This window comes from Lampetra planeri, chromosome 1 (assembly GCF_965212315.1).
Source record: "Lampetra planeri chromosome 1, kcLamPlan1.2.h2, whole genome shotgun sequence".
Taxonomy (NCBI): Eukaryota; Metazoa; Chordata; class Hyperoartia; order Petromyzontiformes; family Petromyzontidae; genus Lampetra; species Lampetra planeri.
This window is the reverse complement of record NC_136107.1, coordinates 4,982,559-5,004,758: the sequence shown is the minus strand read 5'-3', so window position 1 is coordinate 5,004,758 and position 22,200 is coordinate 4,982,559. Positions and strand designations below refer to the sequence as shown.

Sequence of the window (22,200 nt, the reverse complement as noted above, 5' to 3'; positions counted from 1 at the left end):
CTGGTAATAACCTGTATACTTTTTTCACAATAACCACAGAATCGTCAAAGAGTAAAGCCAGTGGTGATGCCTCTAATAAATCTGCTGCTAAATCTCCACAAAGCAGATGTCTCAGATTTGCAAGCCTAGTCAAAGTGTATCAGTGTTCAATTGAGCGTTTTGTGTTACTCATCTCCATTGGCAATCTTGAGCTAAAGTGAAAATTCCACATTGCCATGGCAGGAGTCAGTCTCTGCAGAGGGTGACCATCATTCATTCCTCATAAAATGATACTCATTTAAATCAACCCCAGAGGGGTGATGGATTAAGCTGACCCCCTATCGGACACACCTACTAAAATAAACCCTTGTGTCCATCCGCTTTGTGGGGATGTTAAATGTGAGTCGAGCACTCCAACCAAAGCTTGGGAAATGGAATATAATTACAAAATGAGAATTGTAAACAGGACAACCCAAACAGAACAACCAATGCTGTGTCATGACAAAAGCTAATAAGGGCTGCTATGATGTGGAAGCTTGTGTCAATGGATTGATTAAGGAAAGAAGCACTTTACATATTAATGTTAATTGTTTAACTCTGTGAAATAATGCATATCCTTGAATTTGAGATGATAATGAAAGACAAGATAATTTCGGATTTCAGTGCAAACTACCAGGTCTCAAACTGCACCTCGAGGAGCGAAGACGGATACCAACACACATTTCCGCATACCACTACTTCATGTTGTGGTATCCTCTTCATGAAGTGTAATCACTAGGACTCCACATAGTTCCATGTTAATAGCTCTTACAGCATGGTAATATAGTTATTAAAATAGCAGCTGGTGTCACCAAAAGGCTTCGACTGAAAAATGATACAAATTTAAATTAAATAACCGAAAGAGCAATGGTGTGGGTCTCATCTTTATTGGCAACACTGAGTCAGTGATTACAATTACATGTTCCTATAGTTTCGACCGGTCCCCATGCAATAAGAACAGCCATGGGCACACAGTTCACCCAGCATTGCGTGTACCTAACCCCTTGTCACGCTGATATTTTAATTCACAGTGTGGAGGGTCACTGAAATTACTGTGACCATGGCTTTTAAAACAAGCGGTAAGCTGAAATCAGATGTCATTCATCTACTGGAATTTTCCTCGGCTCCATTTACCAAACGCTTAACCAGTCACGAACATGGGAGTGTGTTGTTTTAGTGTAAAAAAAAATTGAACGATGACACGCTTCAATGGCGAGTCCTCATCAAGTTTCTTTACGCCTGCTTCAGCTTCCCAGCAGAGATGGAAAGAAAAATGAGCTAGCACGAGTTTGGAATGGACTTAAATGGTTACGCCTGTCATGAGTGTACTAATGAAATGTGCAGGCTGTCCCAGTCACCCCTGTCCAGCTCAAGAGTGATTTTTTTAATGCATATTATGTATGGATATCTATCTATTAAGTCAACTTTGTTCACCTTCGTGAGTTTGAGACCAGGTCGATGGTATGCAGTTAGGCGGAGTGTGCTTATAACTGGAGCTTACGCCGTCAAACAATGTCTGTGCTCATTAAATAACACGACAGTACACAGCACTGCGAGCCAATTCCCATGTTATGCTATGATGTGGGAAGGAACATAACCAGTGACTCTGTAGCAGATCAATGGATTACAACAGGCAGTTGGGATGCATTTAGGTCAGAATCGCTGTACTTGCCTGAAAATCCATGAACGGTGGTAAGGTAACCTCCTGTATCTATCATTGCCGCCATCCATAGTTTAGAGCAATGGCGCATACAACTTCCTAAGCACCTGTTGCGAGCGAGCCCGTCATGGCACTGCTGCTGTCCTTATCGGCCGGAAGGCAGCGACAAGAGCCCGCATGCCACTGTAACTGAGGGACAAGAGCTGTTTAATAAACTGTGTTGTTTTTTTCTTCCGGATTTGCAATTAAAAGGTCAGTTTTCACAACAAAGACTGTACACGGCAGGCAGGGCACACGTGCAACTTTGACACGGGCCCTAATGACTGCTATGCTAAGGCTTGGCGGCTCACATATAATGAGAGGGCATGGCTGTCAAAAGCAAATAACTGGTTACCTGTGGCTTTGCCACTTGAAATTGGTTACCTGAGTCTTTGGCAATACCACTGATCCATAAGAATCCCGAAGGTGCGTTAATCTGGCTCTCAGCCCTGGGTAAAAACAGGAAACCCTAAAAACCCTACATATGTCTTTAGTTTTAGAAGATGCAGGAGTTAATAATGAATTCTAAAAATCATAAAAGATGCCATAGTCTGAATCCTAAATATGCTCTAAGACTTTGGCTTGTTGCAACATGGTGGGGATTCTATGATACCTAGTAAAATGTAGCATTTTCGCCTTTTCAAAGTATTGTCATATTATGATTACTGTTACTTTATATATTTCATATTTTATTTCCTGACAATTTTTTTTTATGAAATAACATTCAATAACTGAATATGTGAATAGATATTGATAGCTATTTAAACTTCATTTGTACTGGAAGCATAGCAAAGGGCACAATGATAAAATAAACATGTTAAGTACACTTACAAAGTTATGGGAAAGTGATAGTGATAAACGCCATATCAGGAAATTTCATATTGTATTGTGAAAAGTGATATTGAGGCAACCCTACTTATACCAATCTTCTATACTTCAGCAACCGTTAATCTAAAGAGTGAAGCAATGACAATGGTAACCCTTTTGGTCTCCTAATAAACTCAGTGCATGGCTTTTCAACGCAAATTTGCCAAGAAATGGGATGCTATTGAGTCATGGTTACTGTAATTACCCATCCTACTTGGAGGTGGTGATGGAGATTATTATTGTCGGTAAGCTGCACCATGTAGTATGAAATCAACAGCGGTTGTATATAATTGGTTAACCGAGTCCCGCCATAATAATACGAAATTTCCTCAAATGGCTCAAGACCACCAACAAGGATGAGCAGATCACTTGAGCACGGGGGAACATTTGAGTGTGGAGGAAATTCTACTTTGATGTTTTTGTGTATGTAATTACTTTTCTTGTTTTTGTGTTTACACATTTTTAATAGCCGTATTACCTTCAAAGTTTGCCAATTTCATACCAGGCACCACAATTACACGCTTTTCCTCTTTCCCACCAACACAAGAGTATCTTTCCAACTGACTCTGTTCCAAATTCTGAATTGTATTATTCACGTTCTCCTTCAAAAGAATGGCACAGTATCCCAAAACTTACCTGTTTACAAATGAGTGGAAATCATGACGATATTTACGAAAACAAACTTTTATCACCTACATTTTTAAATACTAGACAGAACTTCATTTATACAAGTCCTTTCAAGTCAAGGGTCCTTGGTTACAAATATACCATAGGTTATGATCATTATAGAGTTTAAACAAAAACAACTTTCAAAACCGTTCTACACACTCACTATAGCTGTGCATATCGAAGTTCTTTGAAGTCAAGGGTTCTTGGTTTTCCCAAAACATAACCATTTCCAAGTAATTCTCAACGAGGGATTAGTCAGCACAGCACAAAGGCTGCTCATAGGCCCTTTCTGGCCACTGCACATGAGCAGTATTACCCGAAAATCCAGTTCCATTTGAGCGCTGGTTAACACACACAACATAGAATGCGCTTTCAAATATTCAAGGATTGTTAACAATAACCCAATTTTACCTCCGTCTTAAATTGGACAATAACCCACGTGATGTGTTTGTGGTGCATCAGTAAACGAGAGCAATTTTTGAAAGGAACATGCAAAGGATTTTTTGTGTAGCCAACTGTGCTAATCGGAGGTGCGAGGAATGACAAACTGAACACAAAAAGCAATTCAAGAAATTCGTTTTCAATCTAGATTTAAAACTGCATAGCACCTGTGGCTTCCTTATATAGGAAGGATGTGCATTCCAGACGGCCATAGAAGTGCATCTGAAAGCACGCACTGCGTTAACCGTCTTTGTTCGATACAAATATGCGCCGGCAGCCTGAGCTTGAATTCTGGATCAAATTGGATGTCGCGGTATGCTATCAGTTCAGTATTAATCTGGAAGTCCCATTAGTCAAAGGGTTAAATACTAATGAATTTTGTCAACTAAACAAACCCATTGAAATATATTGATTATTTTTATTTTCAACTTTACTGTTAGTTGTTGTTGTGGAATTTACTATGGAACATCAGCCAAAGTGCCATCCATCTCAATCACATTCCACTATTTTGTTTGGACAAGCTGAAGATTAATGCTGTGCACAATCCCTTTCTTTTTCATTCTTCTTTCTACTGTGCAAGCTTCAGTTGGGATGTGTGAGCAAAGCATTTGCAAAGTGTTATAAGAAATGACCCACTACTTGTTCTGGGCTCATTCATGCAGGGCTGTCCCCACTTATTTGTCGGACAGCGCATTCTGCCAGCAATTAGATGCTGGGGGTGCTTTAATGCAAACTCAGAGCGCTTGGCTAGAGCCGATTTATTTCTGAATATGGCTTGGTGAATGCCCAATTAATATACAAGTTCAATATACATACATACATGTTGGTGGCATCTGCCCATGAAATTCTGGTTAAAAGGTGTGCGTACACAACATCTGCATGATGTTGCTATCACATAATAGCATGCATGATATGGCTTGCTCTTGTTTGTCCCGCAGTCCCAATTGGAGAACTTCAGGCTCAAGATTAACTGGAAGATCGAGTCAGATGGGTTCCCTGTAACCTGCGAAATACTGCCGTTTGCTCAAATCAATCACGTCAAAAGTTCTAGCCACACTGCAGGTATCTTTATTCAAATTATATAAATCAACCATATATAGACAGGATAAAATTACCACCCAAGTTGCAAGCTATACCAGCATGTTACCCACATATTTTGTGGTATTAACTATGTTTTTAAAAACCCTGCAAGAAATGTTGCTGATATATATTTCATCAGCTGATCCAGAAAATATGAATTAATCACTTCATTCTAAGCTATCTCATGTGGAACAATTCTTCCTTGGACAACTTCTTAAATTGATGTTATTTTATGATAACCTATTGCAATATTTATGTAAAACGGATGTCTTGGGTTGCCAAATTATATCTGTGGCCCGCCAACCTGACATCCAAAGTGCCGATAACAGTTGTAAATTGTATGTGTCTTTTCAAATGTAGGATTGAAATGGCTTTTTTCAAGAGGAATTTAATATTAATACATAAAAATACTATCTTGATAAAACAAAAAAAGAATGGTTTTGAATGCTTATTATATAACTTATATTTGATTTAAGCATGGTGGTCATGAGATGGCAGTGTTGAGTAATTCCTCGAAATTATGGGCTTTTGATACTCAGGGCTTTCGGGGTAAATAATTGACACTATTATCATATTTTAATTTTAATTACCATAATTATATAATGTATTTAAAGCTATGAGTGTATATACAGATGTACCATGTCTTTTCGAAATTAAGACCTAGATTTGGGGAAAACACAGTGGGGTTGAAAATTCATTTTTACAATTTAGCTGGAATATTAATTTTAGGAGGTGATCGGATAGATCTGTCCCTGAGCTGGCACCACTGAGATCCTGGGTTTGAATCTGAGCAGCTATCTGTGACTTCAAATGGGTTCTTACATTTAGCATCATGTTAAAGTTGATCATGCACTTTCGCTAAATTCCACCACTTAGAATATTGGTTGGCTACGTAAGGAATGAAAAGAAGTTCAATATACAGACATGTGGCGATGTCAGAGCAAACGTGTATGAGACAGTGCACTTCCTACTGTGTAAAAAACAACGCTTAGGATTCGAGAAAAAAAAACCCTTCCGTAGGCTCTTCTGACACTGCCCTGTGAGATCTACAATGTGATTCTTGTCTCATGCAACAATGCCAATAGCACAATTAGATTTGGGGAATAAGATAATACAAATGTAAAAACGATGACGTTATAAAACACAGGCTTGCTCTTTCAAACACCTATGCATGTATTTTACTTCCACTTTCAACAAACAATAAGACGTTGCATGTGTTTACTGTTACGGATGACAACATTGGACATGGGTGAACTTTGTTTCATGGTTGACTGGTGCTCTGTAGCTGCTACTAGACATCAAGTGAATTTTATGAGCACAGAGCCTAAAAAAAGACCCTGTGTGTACTTAGAGAATAACCGCACCAATCGGGTGGAAGAAACAAGGCTTTTAGTTTGAGTGGGCTAATCAATGTGCTCCCTTTGAATGGTGCTAAAATCAACTTGGTCAAAACCGTGCATTTACTCCTTAAGCTCCTTTGCCCTGGCAGCCTTTGTTCAAATATTGACACCATTAACGCTAAAATCGCCGCTGGTGGATTAAGTCCAATCCAAGGCCAATTTAATTTGAAAGCATTTTAAGATTTACATTTGTTAATCTCCTCCATTTACCTCAGAGGACATTCACTTAGAAACAATCTAATCCCAAATGTAAACGAGGAGAAATTGGTGTGGGATAGCACTTGAAAAAAGTATTAGGCTATAACCTCCTCATGTATGTATGTTGAACTTCTTTCGCACCATATATAGTCAACAATACTAATCATGAAGCATTATAACTGAAAAAATATATATAATAGGTAACAGCATAACTTGACAGAAATATCACATCTTTACCTATAATGACTGACTTAAGAGTTGGAGGGAGCATATTGCTCTTAGGATATTTGAATCAAGTCAATATGAATAAAACTAAAATTAATAGATCATCGTGGAAACGAAATATATTGAAATAGTGATAACATGACAACGTTACATTTTAAGTCAACAAATAAAACAATTTAAATGTGAAAAACTGCATAAAAAGGAGGTTAAAACCACTTAAAATGTAAAAGCGGATACGTTTTGTCTATTCAAATGAGCTTCGGGTGGTGGCTCGTATTCATTGGTGACTATAGCAATGGTGGAAATTTCACATTTGCACGATGAGGGCACATTTCTCAATAGGACAAGCACTAATGCAGTTGAATACTTAACGGTACACACATTTGATTCTATTAACAAGTGGCTCATCCCACTTGTGATACTTTTCAAATGTATTGATAGGGGGGGGGGGGGGAGTTGTGAAAGACGCCCTTTAGGGTCTGTAAACCTCTTGTACACTTCGCAGCAGTGACATTAAAGTGGGCACCTGTACATTTCATTATGTGGAGTGGAAAAGGTGGTTGTCGTTACCTGTTGGAGGTCCGTGATGGAGTACAGGTGCATGTGCGCCAGCAGATACTCCCTCGGCAAAACCCTGGGGACAGAGAATTTCACATGTGAATTTATACCCAGACTCATATTCCTGACTCATGACTGTATTCTACCGAGAAATGATTGTTTGGTGATAAATGATTAAATGAGTTTCACAATAATTTTAGACAGTCCAACTGACCCAATGGCATTGTGTTCAGAGCACTCAAATCACAATCAGAAGGTTGCTAGTACAAATCCTGGTTTTGGGTCAATTCAGGCCGTCATACCTCCAGGGCCAAAGAAAAGACTAATACTGTGTGGTACTCGACAGCGCCACCTGGCTAAATCGCTCAATTTCAGCATTGTCTTGAAGCTGTTTTATAAAGCCTTCTCAATGCATCATACATTTTTCTCCTTTACAAATATGATGTTAATGATAAAGTGACACACATTGTGGAATAGTCGTTATTATTAGAATATCAATCAAAAGAAGATTTAGGATTTTAGCCTAAAACCATGATACCAATTCCAAGTAGCATTTGCTTGTTTTGTAAAGTAAGATCATACTGGACTTTTAAAATTAATTTTAGTTATGACTGTATAATTGTTTCACATTTATTTCAAGTTTGTGTAGATTGTGTGCATTAATTAACCCCAGAATTGAGTAGATTTGACATTCAAGTCCAAGTGTTTCCCTGCTCAAATGAGCATTGGGTGGTGCCAATCTCAGTTGGCCATCATGAGCCGATGGTAGAAATTTGACCTAATTGTGAGGGTGACCTCATAAAGTGGTATTCATTTTATCAACCCAAGAGGAATGGTGGGTTGAGTTGTTCCACGTACCAGGATATGAGCCCATGACGTTTCACTTGTAAGTCGAGCCCTATCACGGTGCTACCTGGCCATATTACATGAGATATCATGATTTAAATATGCTTGTTGAGATAATATTATTAATGATGTTTAAGTATCCTGGCATGCCTTGCAGAACCTCAAGAGTTATTTTCAGGCTTGGGAGTTTAAAATATTTGCACATCACCCCCAGTTTATATGTAAAGCAATGCTACTGCAGGTCAGAAGTTGTGCCTCTCCTAAACTACATTGTCATCCATCAGCATCCTTACAAGTTTACGCACCGCCAGAATTTGAACTACCCCACGTACTGCCAATCCCACTGGATTACTGTAATTGGATAATTTGAGTGTTTTATCTTTATCATTGGTGTTTATCATAGTTTATGAATACCCACAAGACAATCTCCCTGGTATTATTTTGGTATGTTCATCACAATGGTATTAGGGCTGATGTCTTGGGGGATTTTGTTTAGGCTGCAACTTGAAGGCACTGTTTACAAAGGTCTAAAACGCAGTTACATCCCAGTGTGTATTAGTTGTGCTATCAGGGTCCTTAATACGCTATGCTGCCCATTTTCACCAGCAAATCTAATAGCGGAAAATAACATTTCATACAGCAGTAAGTCTAAAGGAGAATTCAATTAAATGAGATTTTGCTGCTCATTAAGAAAATGCAACAGTAGGAGATTAAGAAACAAAGTGTATTGGCAATTACATATATTTCATTTCATCCATGTGAAAACCCATTCAGACTAATCTCTGTTGCAAGGAAAACGGGGGATAAAATAATAGATAATCAAATATTTTAGAATGCTGTATTAAATAGGTTACATCAAAAGTCAAACGGCCAGATTCACATCTGGATGAAAAGATAAAAATAAATTACTTTGGCAATTTGCCTCATTGTTGGAAATGAAAACATCAACATTAGTTTTTTTTAATTGGGCAACGCATGAATTGGGCACAAGGTGTCTCTATACTCAAGTGAGCACAAGCTAGTGTTCTACTTCCTATGGCAGGAACTAGTATATCAATAGGACAATGTTAACTTCCAAAAAAAGTTGTTAAAATTTACCCACCCCAGAGGGACCTTGAAATCCTCGACTGGGATTTCAACTCATGACCTTTCACTTTTCAGTTGCGTGCTGTAACCACAGCGTATCCCGGGCGAATAAGAACAGATAAGGCCATTCACAATAACATACCGAACGCAAAGTATATGTTTATGTTTTGGTACGCTTGCTTTAATCAGACATCGACAATATTTCCACAAGTTTGAGACAGCCTAAAATAGGATGTGGTGAAAATGATTGAAAAAATAACGTGTCTTTCCAATGGGACACACACTTCTGTCGTTACGCAAGCGAGACTGCGTGTGTCCAGACAAACCTAAAAGCAAAACAAGTGCCACAGGATTAAGGCCCTTCAAACAAAACATCCTGTTTAAAAGAACTGTCCCCTATTCTGCAGCGCTAAACAGGTGTGAATGAACAGGAAGGCACATCAGTAAACACAATAGCAATCAAGGCTCCTTGTGTCTGCATGGTTAGAGGCTTAGCAGAAACATGGGTCAGATTACATTATCACTGCAGGAAGTGTGACCTGGCTAAAGGGGGCTGAGGGCTTATGGCTGCTGCTGCCTCTGCATTGCACTCAGGGATATAGCAGGCCTTGCCAAATGCAGTGAGATGGGATGTTGTCCCTCTGTCTTAGATGTCTTTTTCGCACCTCCGATTAGCACGGTTGGCTATGTAAGGTGCGAAAAAAGTTCAACATACATACAAATGTGGATTTGCAGGCATGGTGACATATGGGGATAATCCAGTGCTCTGGAAGAGAGGTTGGTGGATGGTAAAAAATCAGTACAGCAAGTATGTTGTTGCTATACCTGTTTGGACTTTTAGTGTCATCACCTAATGTCTGTCGATGTTCTGTACGTACTCAAGTTTTCTCCCAAAGATACTTACAAGAATGTTCAAATTCAAACAATTCAATCAGGAAACTTCTACAAAACATACTCAGTAAGGCTTTTCTGGCAAATAAATGACTTTTATTATTGATACTTTTCCAGAGAATATTGTTTTATCCAGTGGGAAACAAAACTCCCATCTTGTGTAATGAATGGGGGTAAAGACACAAGTCACACAATGCTCATCAGAGAAAGTCCCTCCAGCCTCTGGTACACGTGATACACGGCTGTAGTTGAGGGCACAAGGCAGGCATTCATGACCGTATTAATACACAGAGTGAGTGTGTAATGTGATCAAAGTAAGGAGCCAACAGCACCCCACTCCGAAACACAAGGTTTCAGGTACTTATGCAAAAGCCTAAAATGAAGTACAATTCCAACTATGCCATATATTAAACTAAAAATGTAAGATCTTTATTTGAACCTTATGGCAGGACACCAGGGTCCCATAAGCCCCCGGCTCTCGCAAAAACATTATATTATAATGTAAACAAAAACTTTGTTCTTTTTCACCGATGGGTTTGAAGGATGGTGGCAAGTGTTATCTTGTTAAACTATGCCTTTAAAACTGAAATCTACTTACCTGCAGTACCTCTATTTAAATACATTATCGAAAAAAATATTTACACCCCTCTGTCAATCATCGTGTTTCCCAGTGTGGATTTGTGAACACACTTTATAAACAGTACATAAAATAGTAAGCGTTTTCAATGCGATGTTCATATTGTAACAAGCGTTTATACCAATGTTACTCTACAGAGTAGTGGGTCGCCGCTCCTCTTATCCGCATTGATACGAGCGGTATGTGGGGACTATGGCTTAACTGCAAAAAAAAAATCTGCACAGATGCATACGAACAAGAGAAGTATTATCAAACAGGAGGAATCTCATCTGTTAAACATCTGTAGGTAATCGGATTGTCATCGATTGATCCTGGCTGCAGACATTGGTAGGTCAAATAATAATGAAGATAATAGAGCAGTTTAACTGTATTATGCATACTGTTATGACAAATAAATGACTTAAGTCATTTAGGCAGTTTGAGCATCTTTGGATCAGACTTATGATCCTGCCCATACCCGAGCTTGGAGTACATTCACTTGTTCAGCTCTTCTGCGCATTCGTCCTCGCTGCGCTTGGACGACATGACAACAGAATGATCCGTGCCAGGTGGGTCGCGGCGTTTGTGCGCGCGGTGGGACAGAGTCGCCAAAAATAAATAAATTTATTACGATTTTGACTTCCGTTTATTCGGGGCCTCGGGGTCCCGTCATACAGTTCATTTATAGAAAAAAGCCTCGTGGGGTCTTAAGATTGTTGCAAAAGGTGCTGCATTGGGATGTTTGAAATATTACATTTCATTACTTTGCAATTAACACTCAAGGTCCAATAGGGTCTGGACCTGTGGTTATAACACCTATATAACAGTCAAAAGGGTAGGATGTTCAAATCCTGGACAGGAGATGATTAATGATTCAGCCCATTATCTAACTGTGCAGAATTAACATTGGTCATCCTATGGAAAGACTGGCTCCTGCCATGAGTTATGTGGAATGCATAACACTGTCTCAACATAGCCGATGGAGAATTAGTGCCACCCAAGTTCAACCGAGTAGGGTGATACTTTACCTTAATTAACTATGAATATACTCAATTAATCTGAGGGATTGTGCTCGATGATGAACAAGGTAAAATGTATCTATGCAACTGTGATTTTAAAACCCTGATGAATACATTGGCAAATGATCACACGTAAGACTGGTTGAACACAAGGAGAGTTCATTTCATATAACACTACAAAAGTTCAACTGCAGCATGTAAATAGTGTCACGCTATTTAAAATTACCAGTGGTTGTCCTGTGAAGATTGATTCCTACTCCAGCTTCAAATGTGGAATTCACACCACTGGCTCAGGTTTACCAAGGGAGATGAGCACTGCCCCAAGCTTGTTTGAGCAGGGAGCTGCTCTGATTTATGCGACTTGAAAGATGTATTAACATTACAACAAAGGCAGTTGTGTCAGTCAGTGTAAACCTGCTAAAAACAAGCAGTGGGGTGGCACTCATGTCTGCTGACAGCCAAGTCAGTGGTGGAAATACCATATTCTACTGTTGATTCCCCATAATGTGGAACATTTTTTTGACCCTGGAAGGATCACTGTGGGCTGAGTCAAGTCATAATTTAGATTTCAACTCGCAACTTTCTGATTTTGAGTCATTGGTGACCATGGAGTATTGATTATACGAATTATATTAACAACTATTTAAATGACTTATCTCAGAAAGCCCAATTGAATCTAAAGCCTTTTATGATGGTTCTGCACAGGGCCATTTTTCAAATACGTGTTTTAAGGAATGTTTGGCATGTTGGAAGAAACCAGAGTGCCTGAAGAAATTTATACATAAGGAGAAAACAATCAATCGTCTGGAAAGATAGGCCAGGAATCCTCTTTCTGTACTTATCTCATGACTACCTCTCTGCCCAGCGGGGGATTTTCACCATCTGTGATCCAAGGCAAAGGATTAGACCACATGGTTCCACCACACCCTTGATGCTAAGAGTGCCGGGTGAAGGTGAATTTTGTATGAGTGGGTTGCGGAGTGTCCCCTGACCTTCGCCTGAGCTCGTCTGCTACGATGGAGCGGCACGTGAAGAGGTAGGCCCGCAGTGACTTGAGTTGCTGTCTCATGGTTCGCAAGGATGCCAGCTCAGCCACATGCTTATAGAGCTTAGGGTTCACCTCGCTCACGTCCAGCAGAGGCTCCTCCGCTATGTATTCCAGGAACTCCTTGGCCTGCTTCGCCACCTGAGCATCCACAGGATCAAACAAGCACAGGGGCAGATGTGAGTGTACTGTATACGTGCTTTTGTAGGCATGGGTATCGCTGTGGTGAGAGGTCTACCCGGCATTATGAAAATTAAACCACCGGTTGAACCTAATTGCACTGCTCAGAATGACGGCATAACACTGAAGGGGACGAATGCTAGCTCGATGTAAGGCTACTGGAGATGAAGGGCAATACCCATGACATCTGGGTGCCGAGACAGGAGGGTGATTGATGCTGCACCATAGCCATCGAGATGTGAGACCTCTTAATTAAAATAAACGCACCACTCACTCAGTGCCTGTATTTTAACCGATGAGTACAGGGCTTTAATTATATGGGGTATAGCTTTGAGGACATGCGTCAAAAAATTGCTAATGTTATTATATTCACATTACATCTACTTTAATCAATTACGCAGTTTGATATATGTGGTTTATTTGGATTAATTAGACGAAGTTGTATTGTAATTAGAGTGCGTAGCTCACAATCAGAAGGTTGTGACATCAAATGCCAGAAGGGGGTCGACACTACTTATCATCATCTCTTCAGGTAAAAGGCATACCATTTCACGAGAAGTCAGCAGTGGTTATTATATGGAAAAACTGGCTACTACCATCACAAAGAGACATTTCCACTTTTGGCTCAGGCCTGGCAATAGCTATGAGCAACACCTCATTGCTGGTTTGGGCATTGAGACACTTTGCCTTGGCTTTGATGTGAATGTTGTCAATTCATTCTCTTTCATTTACATTAAGAAAATAGTTTTGAGATCCAACTTTTAATTCTGAAACCTACCACTTATCGGCTATTGTAGAATTATTTCTGAAATATTTTTAAAACCACGTAAGTAAAGTTTTTTGCAGATTAAATAAGATATTTTTTTTATTCTCAGGGCCAATTTTTACAATGTTTTCACTTTTTTAAGTAAACATTTTCCTGCTCAAATGAGCATGGGCAGAATCAATATCTAATGTTGGCATGGAGCCACCAAAGGAAATTATACATTCCTATGCCAGAGATAAATCTATTGACTTCCAACAAGGGGTACTTGTTTTTATTAACCCTGGAGGAGTGGTGAGCTGAATCAACACAACCAGGATTTGAACTCATCACTATCTCATTGCGAGTCGAGCGCGAAACCACAGTGCCACCTCGCCGGATACATTTTAAGATTAGAAAAATTAAATGAGATTAGAACGACTGTGCGGTTTATTTCTCGCTAAATCTGTCGCCACCGTTCGGGGAAATGGAACAACAGGACTAGTATCACCCCGGATGTAGCCATAACACGTCTGGCCCAAGAGCCACGAGTGACGCGCAACAGCTGTTGAACAAAGCGATCGCTGTTTTTTCGCATCGGCCCGCAGCAGACGAAGGTAGCAGCCTAGCAAGGAATGCCGCAGGGTCCACAGCAGACTGGCAGCAGGGCTCGTTTGAAAAGCTCGCAGAAAAGAAATGCCCCGCAGTGAAAAATAATTTGTGGATCGGCTGTAACATTACCCTGTGCTCTATGCAGCAGCACACCCGAACAGGTCTAGCATTTCAGGCTTTGCTCTTTTGTGGCCTCGGTCAGATTCCTTTGATTGGGGCTGACAGCCGTTATCAGATCCATGTGAAACAAACCATGACTTGACGCTTGCGTAAAGGGGGTGGTGGTTTTGCTGCCTGCGGGGACTTTGGATGAACAATTGCATGCCGAAAACTTGTTCCGCATTAATCCTGTACGATGCAAATGAGATTTTCGAAGCATATTTGATACTATGCTATATAGGTAGGCAATAGGTTAGCGAAATGTGGCAGCAGCTAAGAACCAGAATATACAGGAAGTAATTCAACATAGCACTGTAATCAGATGCCCAAAGGCAGGTATTAATAATGCTATTTTTATTATTGCTGCTAATTATTTTTTTCATTTAGGCCTCAATTTGTAAATGCCATGATTACTATGTTAATTTATACTATGTGTACTAGATGTTTTAAGTCTACAAAGGCTCTGCACAATGGGAATTGAAATGCATTGGTCTTCAAGAATATGATTAATAGTATGTATGTGCTCTATGGTAGGGCAAGCTTTCCCAAACCATGCTTGCCCTCGTGTTTGGCTGGCCTGCAATATGTTCATTATATTGTTCCAAATGATATTCTTGAACAATTTATACACGTGTGATAAGAAGCTAATGAGTCTCCAGTTTTTCAAGTCAGTTTCAGTTCTCATATTGAATGAAAGAGCAAGTAAGGCATCATTCCATTGTTGTGGCATTTCATTTATCCATAAACAGTCATCACCAAGTCTGCTAATTGTGCTTCAGCAGTTGGTCCCCCCTTCATTGACGATGTTCATTGTTATGGCATTCGGTCCAGCTTTTTCATATTTGAATGGGCAGAGATGACTTGTTTAAAATTTCCTCATCCTGAGAGATGATCTTATTCCCGAGCTAAATGCATGTTTATTCTACAGAGATCTGCATAAAATGACTCCACGAATTTTAAGATTCTATCTCAGTGAGTTATTATTCCATCCAATTCCCAAAGGGCTACCAGTGTGAATTGCCAATCATCAACCTCCATTTTGCCAATAATATGATCCCGTAACTTATGACGTCCTCAATGATTTCTCCGAGTTGTGTTCCACAATTTGTTTTCATTTGCTTCTTAATAATTTTACAGAGTTCTGTGTATTCAACCTTCAGTCTCGCATATCCGTGCCTTTGAATAATTCTCAACATGTCTTTATGATTTCAGACAACTTACTCTGTTTGTATTCTTGGTTCTTTCGGTAAAGTCACGTAGAAGGAAAATAATAAAATAATAAAAAACAATCTAATTCTCATCATCAGGTGGAAAACCACCTGATGATTGCTTGTGTTGCAATCGAAACGTCGTGAGAATTTTATTGTTTTATTTTTAATATTTTATTATTTCCCTTCTACGTGACTTTACCGAAAGAACCAAGAATATGAATCCCTGCAGTCACGAAAGCTTTAAATCGAAATTTACTCTGGTTTAGAATCCTTCCGCTCACTAGTAGTGTATTGGAATGTAAGTTCATGAATTATTTAATAGTGACATCTATGTCATCAATTTGATTCTCTAGGCAATGTGTTGCTTTGCATTAACATGAAACCTACAATCAGCTAGAAGATGCCTAAGATTTTATAGATGCCATCTTATAATTTCCTGAAGTTAGTTTTGCCCTCTTTGGTCATATTGGATCACATCCAGTCTGTGTTCACTTCCTGTGAAGACAGAAATGCTTCAATCTGGGATTTGTCTGTTAGAATCAAGTCACTCTCATTCTTAAAGTCACGATCCAAGCTTCTCAATATCAGTCTCTTTGATTCCTTATTTTTTAAATATATAATTCACAATTACATCTTCAAATTCCTACCATTCAGCATGCGTCATAATGTAGGCGGGGTAAAGGGGCTCCCACCTTGTCAATGCAGGGAATCTCCTGTGTGGCCTTGGATTAGTGTTGAAGCAGCATGGATGCCTCAAGAGCACAGTTGTAAGACGCAGTAACAGCGCGTCACCTAGTCTCGGGAAGCATGGCGTGTCCGATAACGACTACGACACTTTCCTCTTTATTTGCACACAAGTAGTCACGTGCTACCCATTAAGAGTTTGTATTCCAGTACTGACTTTAGATGGCGCTAAGGCAGAACACCTCAAATGCCACTTGGCTGTTACTTTACATTCTCTTTTCTCATTTATGAAGCCTCAGATGGGTGTCAGGCAGACCAAGATACACAACCTTGGTATGCAACTATAAATAAGGCACGTGGTTTTTGGCAATGTCTCATTTTAAAAGATAAAGGGCCACTCACGGCTTCAAAAGCTAACTTTACCTTTTGCAGACTGACGTCCCAGTTATGCAGCACGCGCCCGGGGATGAGGACGAGATCGTCTGCGTGGCAGTGCACGCAGTAGTAGCGCCGACTGTAGGAGCACACCTTGGCTTTACCATAGCAGAATCCGATCTCCCGGCCGCAACCTATATGAGAATTAAAGGAACGGGGGGGGGAGGGTAGCTAGTGTTATGGAGCCCATAGAAGCAATGACTGCCAAGCACAAAAATCGGTATGGATGTCCTTGCAGAGCAGAGCATGCATGCTTGCAGCCAAGTGCTTTGCTGGCACGGTTTGTGGATTCCGCAGAGGTCATCATGTGCCTAAGATGCTCATCACAAAGCTGCTGACTTGCTGCAGTTGAGAACCTGGTTTAATAACCAGGGGCTAAAACCTGAATTTGAGCTCAGAATCTCAGTGGTACCAAGTTAGTACAGTAGAGGTACTCTGAACGTGGAATCAAATGTCTAAGTGTATTCCTTAGTGGGCTGATGTCTTTGAACTCACTGCAATCTCACTATACTTGTGAACCTAGATTAATTCTGAAGGGCTGCATACATTGAAACTCAGCAGTGATGCCTTGAAGCTTTAACACAAGCACAAACTACCAGAGCCATTAGACTATTTGAATTTAGCTCCACATGGAAATAAATATGCTCATTTAGTGTCATTATCATTAGAGACATCAATATATTAGGTAAAATGGGCTGTTTTATATAGCTCTCATTGCAGTTATTTATCCTGTTTGCATGTTTAATAGACATCTGCTCTTGAAATAAAATAAATATGATTATTCCAGCTGAGAAAACCTGGTAAAAATTGGAATTTATGGAAATGCGTTCACTGATGGCACACCAGAGATGAAAATTACACAGAACTGTTCCAAATATACAAAACATTAAAAATGCACAACAATTAAATATCTCTTTTTCAGACAATTATTATTTAGAACACTCATTCTACAGATGATATTGTCACTTCAGAAAATTAAGCTAAAGTGATTGTGCGCTTAAAAAAACCAGTATGAAAGAAAATTACATTGTCAACAATATAATGGTTTTTATAATGTTTGAAATATTCAAAACACTATTTACAACTAGCAATTGATTTGAAACAAATTAAAATGTGTATCACAATATGAACTGACTTGCAATGGTGGCACTTCCAATTTTCATAGATGAATCATCCAAGATATGAATCATCCATGAACACCAGTAAGATACATCATATTGTGCCGCGTCAAACAAAATGCAAATGCACTTGTGCGTAATGCTAATAAACGATGTGAGAAAAGTGTTTATCCACAGCACTGACGGCACATCGATCTCCGCCACCTGAAAGACTACAAGAACCTTATTTTTTTTTATATCGATCCATGTGGCACTGTGATAAGTATTTTTATTTTGGAGGTCAACTTGGTTCACAAGCGCTCTGGATTCAGACAAACAAGTGCCTCTGTGGGAAATGAACAGTTGATATTCTCACAGTTGCTCAGGGCTGCCAATATTTATGAGCACTGCCCCAGGGCTCGTTTGAGTAGGGAGAGGTTTTCACTTTTTATGGTTCAAACAAATAATTGGCGATCCAGCGATTATATTCAACATTAAAAAAGGCACTTGAAAAAAAAATGCAATGCTTTAGCCAACACTCAACTGGAGCACAAAAACGATATTATCATGCCATGAAAAACATGTTAAATTAATACGGTAATGTTTTAAATGAGCCTACATACAGCAGCTCAAGCGCAATATTTGCCATCTCTAATAAACACGCTCAACTGTTACTTGAAATGATGGAGATATCTGTGCGGAGACAAAAACACAGTAAAACTGTACACTGGACTTATTTGTATTATTTAAATATTCTTCACACATTATTTGGCAAAGATAAAATATAACACCTCAGTGACAGCCAAATAATGCATTTATCAAGGAACAAACGGCTCACATTTTAGAGCTTACTAGCGGGAAGTACCCGACGTAGCCCGGGCGAAAATGTTTTCTTCAAAACTCATCTTAATAACCTTACATATACAAACACAGATACTAAGCTATTGTGAAAGGCCGGTGGGCCGTTTGTCTATTTCTTCACCAACAAAATTATAAGAGGCTTGCAGTCCAAAAAGTTATAGAAAGTGGGGGGTAAATAGTTGATATAAAAGGTTTCCGAAAATTTTCGCCCCCCCCCCCTTAAAAAATATTTGTACCCCAGCGTATATATATGTACACACCCTACATACAGAGTAAGTAGTATTTTTATTGGCTCTGTAGTTGTATCAATTGACTGTACAGGAGTATGTATTGAGCCAGTAGTAGCTACTGACTGTATAGTATTTACTGACTGTAAAAACTACTGACTGTAGTGGTATCTACTGGCCCTACAGTACTATGTACTGACTGTAGTAGTAACGACTGACCGTAGTAGTATCTACTGGCCCTGTTGTGTCTCTCTGCTTGTGTCTGTCTGTGTGTCTCCGTGTCTGTGCTTTGTCTCTCTCTCTCTCAAATTTAGCAATCTTTGGAAGAACGTCATCAACCAGGTAAGGTGCTGACTGTTGTGTTAGCCGACTCTGTGTTGTATTGCATGGTATTTCTAAGTTCACTAGGTTTGTTTTCTACCTGATGACGATTGCTTGTGTTGCAATCGAAACGTCGTATTCTATTATTCAATTTATTTTCTTTCTATAGTAGTAACTACAAACTTTATAGTAGTGTAATAACAGCTATAGTGGGTTCACGTGGGGGATTGGCTTGCCGGTCCTGCTTATAGCCAATAAGGGTCGAGATAGGGAGCGTGGGGCCGGCGTGATCACGGCATGTCATCAGGGATGATTGGCCCAGCCATTGGGGCCCCAGCTAATGGGGATCCGGATAAGAGGCGTGGTCCCGGGAGTGACAGGGAACCATCGAGAACGGTCGAGATTGCCCATGGAGGATTGGCTGGGGGGACCACGTGACGAAGGGATTAAGAGGGAGGAGAGAGGGATGATCGAGAGGAGACGGGGAACTGAACGGGGTGAGAGCCACGCGCGAACGGGGCTCCGGGTGCCACGTGTGCGGTGGGAGTTGTGGGGGTCTTCCGTTCCATCCCGGCGGCCAAGAAGAAGACACTGCGGGACGCGTTCGCGGAGATGGCGGAATTCTATGACCCACCGACGTCGGCCACCAGAAAATTTATGTTACGTCGACGAGCATCGGAGGAATCGCCGTTGGCCTATCGTGGGGCGTTGATGGCGCTGGCCATGGCTGCCTACCCCGACGCGACGGCCGACCATTTGGATCCTCTCATCCTCTCCCGTATGCTGGAGTTGGCTCAGGAACTCAAGATTTCGCTGCCAGTTTGCGGCCACGAACCACTTACATCGCGATGGGTGGCGCGCTGCCTGGACGCAAAATTTAATATCAGGCGTTGGGACCAGATGGCGGCGTGGACGGGGAAACCAGAGATCGACGGGCCACCTTTGGGGTGGTCTCCACGACTGGTGGTCCACTGCTCCGACGACTCGGGCGACGACGACATGCTGGCTGCTGCTGTTTCGCACGGGATTCCGGGACGGCGGCTGCGCGACCAGCGTGGCAACTACATGGGCCGTCCGCGTGCAAGGGCCGGGTCGTCCGACCGCCGGCCGACGTCGGCGGCGTGCTTCAAGTGCGGCAGACGGGGCCATTTCGCCCGTGACTGCCGCTGTCGACCTCTACTGTCGCCTCCTCCGACGAGGGGACCTCCATCTCCTCCACCTACTGCGGAGCCGCAACAACCTCGGGCGAGTCGGCACACATCGGACACCCGGCAGGTCCTGTCACATCACCCATCCATTCGCACTCATTCTCACACTCCTCAGGAAAAATTTACTTCCCCCGCTACAGTTACGCGCTCTGCTACGCAGTGGAAAAAATTGGCTCGCAGGGTTGTAGCTGCGGCTTCGGGCTCGTCGAAGGTACGCGGTACCATCGACGGCGTTGATGTGCGCATCTTGGTGGACACGGGTGCGTCGGCCACCATCATTTCTGATGTTATTTTTCATTTGTTGTCCATCCCTGCGTCGCAGATAAGTAAGGTTAATGATGCGTGTGTCGCCGCGAATGGGGGAAGCATGGGTATCTGTGGCCAGGCAGATGTGAGCATCACTATCGGGAATATTACCGCCGCAGGACCTGTATTGATCTCTCGCTCGCTAGCTGTTCCATGCTTACTCGGTACTGATTTCCTGCGTCGGATGCCGCTGAAAATACGAGTCGACCAGGATTGTTTGGAAATGCCGGGGGGTCGTCGAATGGCGTTCCTGCCTTCCTTGCTGGCCAGCGCGCCTGCAAGTAACGCAGTTACTGCCGTTGTTGCTGCTACGGTAGAAGTACCACCGGGAGCACAGATGCTAATACCGTTGCGTTATCGTAAACCCCTTCGAATGGGGAAGGGTGCAGAAGGCGTGCTGCTATCCCCATCGAATTCGGCATCTAAATCCTTTTCTTTAGCGGCGGCACAAACGATCGTGCGACCGGGTCAAGCACCTTTTATACAGGTGTTAAATGGGGGACCTGACCGCGTTATTGTTCCGGAGGGGTCGGTGTTGGCTCACGCCACTACCGACTTCGCCTCTTGCAACGCAGCGCCGCGCGCACGAATGCCCGCTGGTAGGCCCCCACACGATCGCTCTCAAGAACGTTGGATCGCTGATTTGTGCGGAGAAAATTCTTCCTTGTCGAACGAACAAAGGAACGCCCTGCGTTCATTATTGATACAGTACACTGATGTTTTCAGTAAAAATGATTTGGACCTCGGCCGCACGTCGCTTTTGTCGCACCATATTGACACTGGTGCGATGCCTCCCATCTGTATGCACCCTCATCGCATGAGCCCGGCGGAAAGGGATCACGTGCGCGGAGCGGTAAATGAATTGTTGGCGGCGGACATCATTTCGCCGTCCAACAGCCCTTGGGCCGCGCCCGTCGTTTTGGTAAAGAAGAAAGATGGTGGTACAAGATTTTGTGTTGATTTCCGCCGGTTAAACAAAGTTTCGGTGGCAGATGCATACCCCTTACCGAGGATGGATGATTCGTTGGACGCTTTATCGGGTGCTAAGTTTTTTTCCACCCTTGACCTGTCCTCGGGGTTCTGGCAGCTTCCCCTCGACGATGAGTCGAAGGCGAAAACGGCGTTCCGCACGCCGCAAGGTCTCTTTGAATTTAATCGGTTGCCTATGGGCTTGAATGCGGCACCGGCGACGTTTCAGCGGCTCATGGAATTGGTGTTGACAGGACTGCAGTGGGAAACGTGCCTCATATATCTTGACGATATAATTGTTTTCAGCCGCACGTTCGAAGAACACCTCCAACGTCTAGAGGCGGTTTTTCAAAGAATGCGTACGGCTGACCTTAAATTTAAACCTAAAAAATGCCACCTTCTGCAACACTCTGTCCGTTACTTGGGTCATATTGTCAGTTCGGACGGCGTATCCACTGACCCTCTGAAAACGAAATGTGTACGAGAGTGGCCCACACCCACTTCGGTGGGAGATGTTCGGCGGTTTATTG

At 41.6% G+C, this 22,200-nt stretch overlaps 1 protein-coding gene across 2 annotated transcripts in view; it reads right to left on the bottom strand.

Moving 5' to 3' along the window:
* LOC144731568 (pleckstrin homology domain-containing family M member 1-like) overlaps window positions 1–22,200 on the bottom strand; it is a 68,438-nt gene that overhangs the window by 12,312 nt on the left and 33,926 nt on the right. For both annotated transcript variants that reach the window (XM_078612845.1, XM_078612760.1), the window contains exons 8-10: window positions 16,670–16,815; window positions 12,606–12,799; window positions 7,168–7,231 (exon numbers count right to left, since the gene is read on the bottom strand). In XM_078612845.1, coding sequence (XP_078468971.1) covers window positions 7,168–7,231; window positions 12,606–12,799; window positions 16,670–16,815 — 404 coding nt within the window. The remainder of the gene's footprint in view (window positions 1–7,167; window positions 7,232–12,605; window positions 12,800–16,669; window positions 16,816–22,200) is intronic.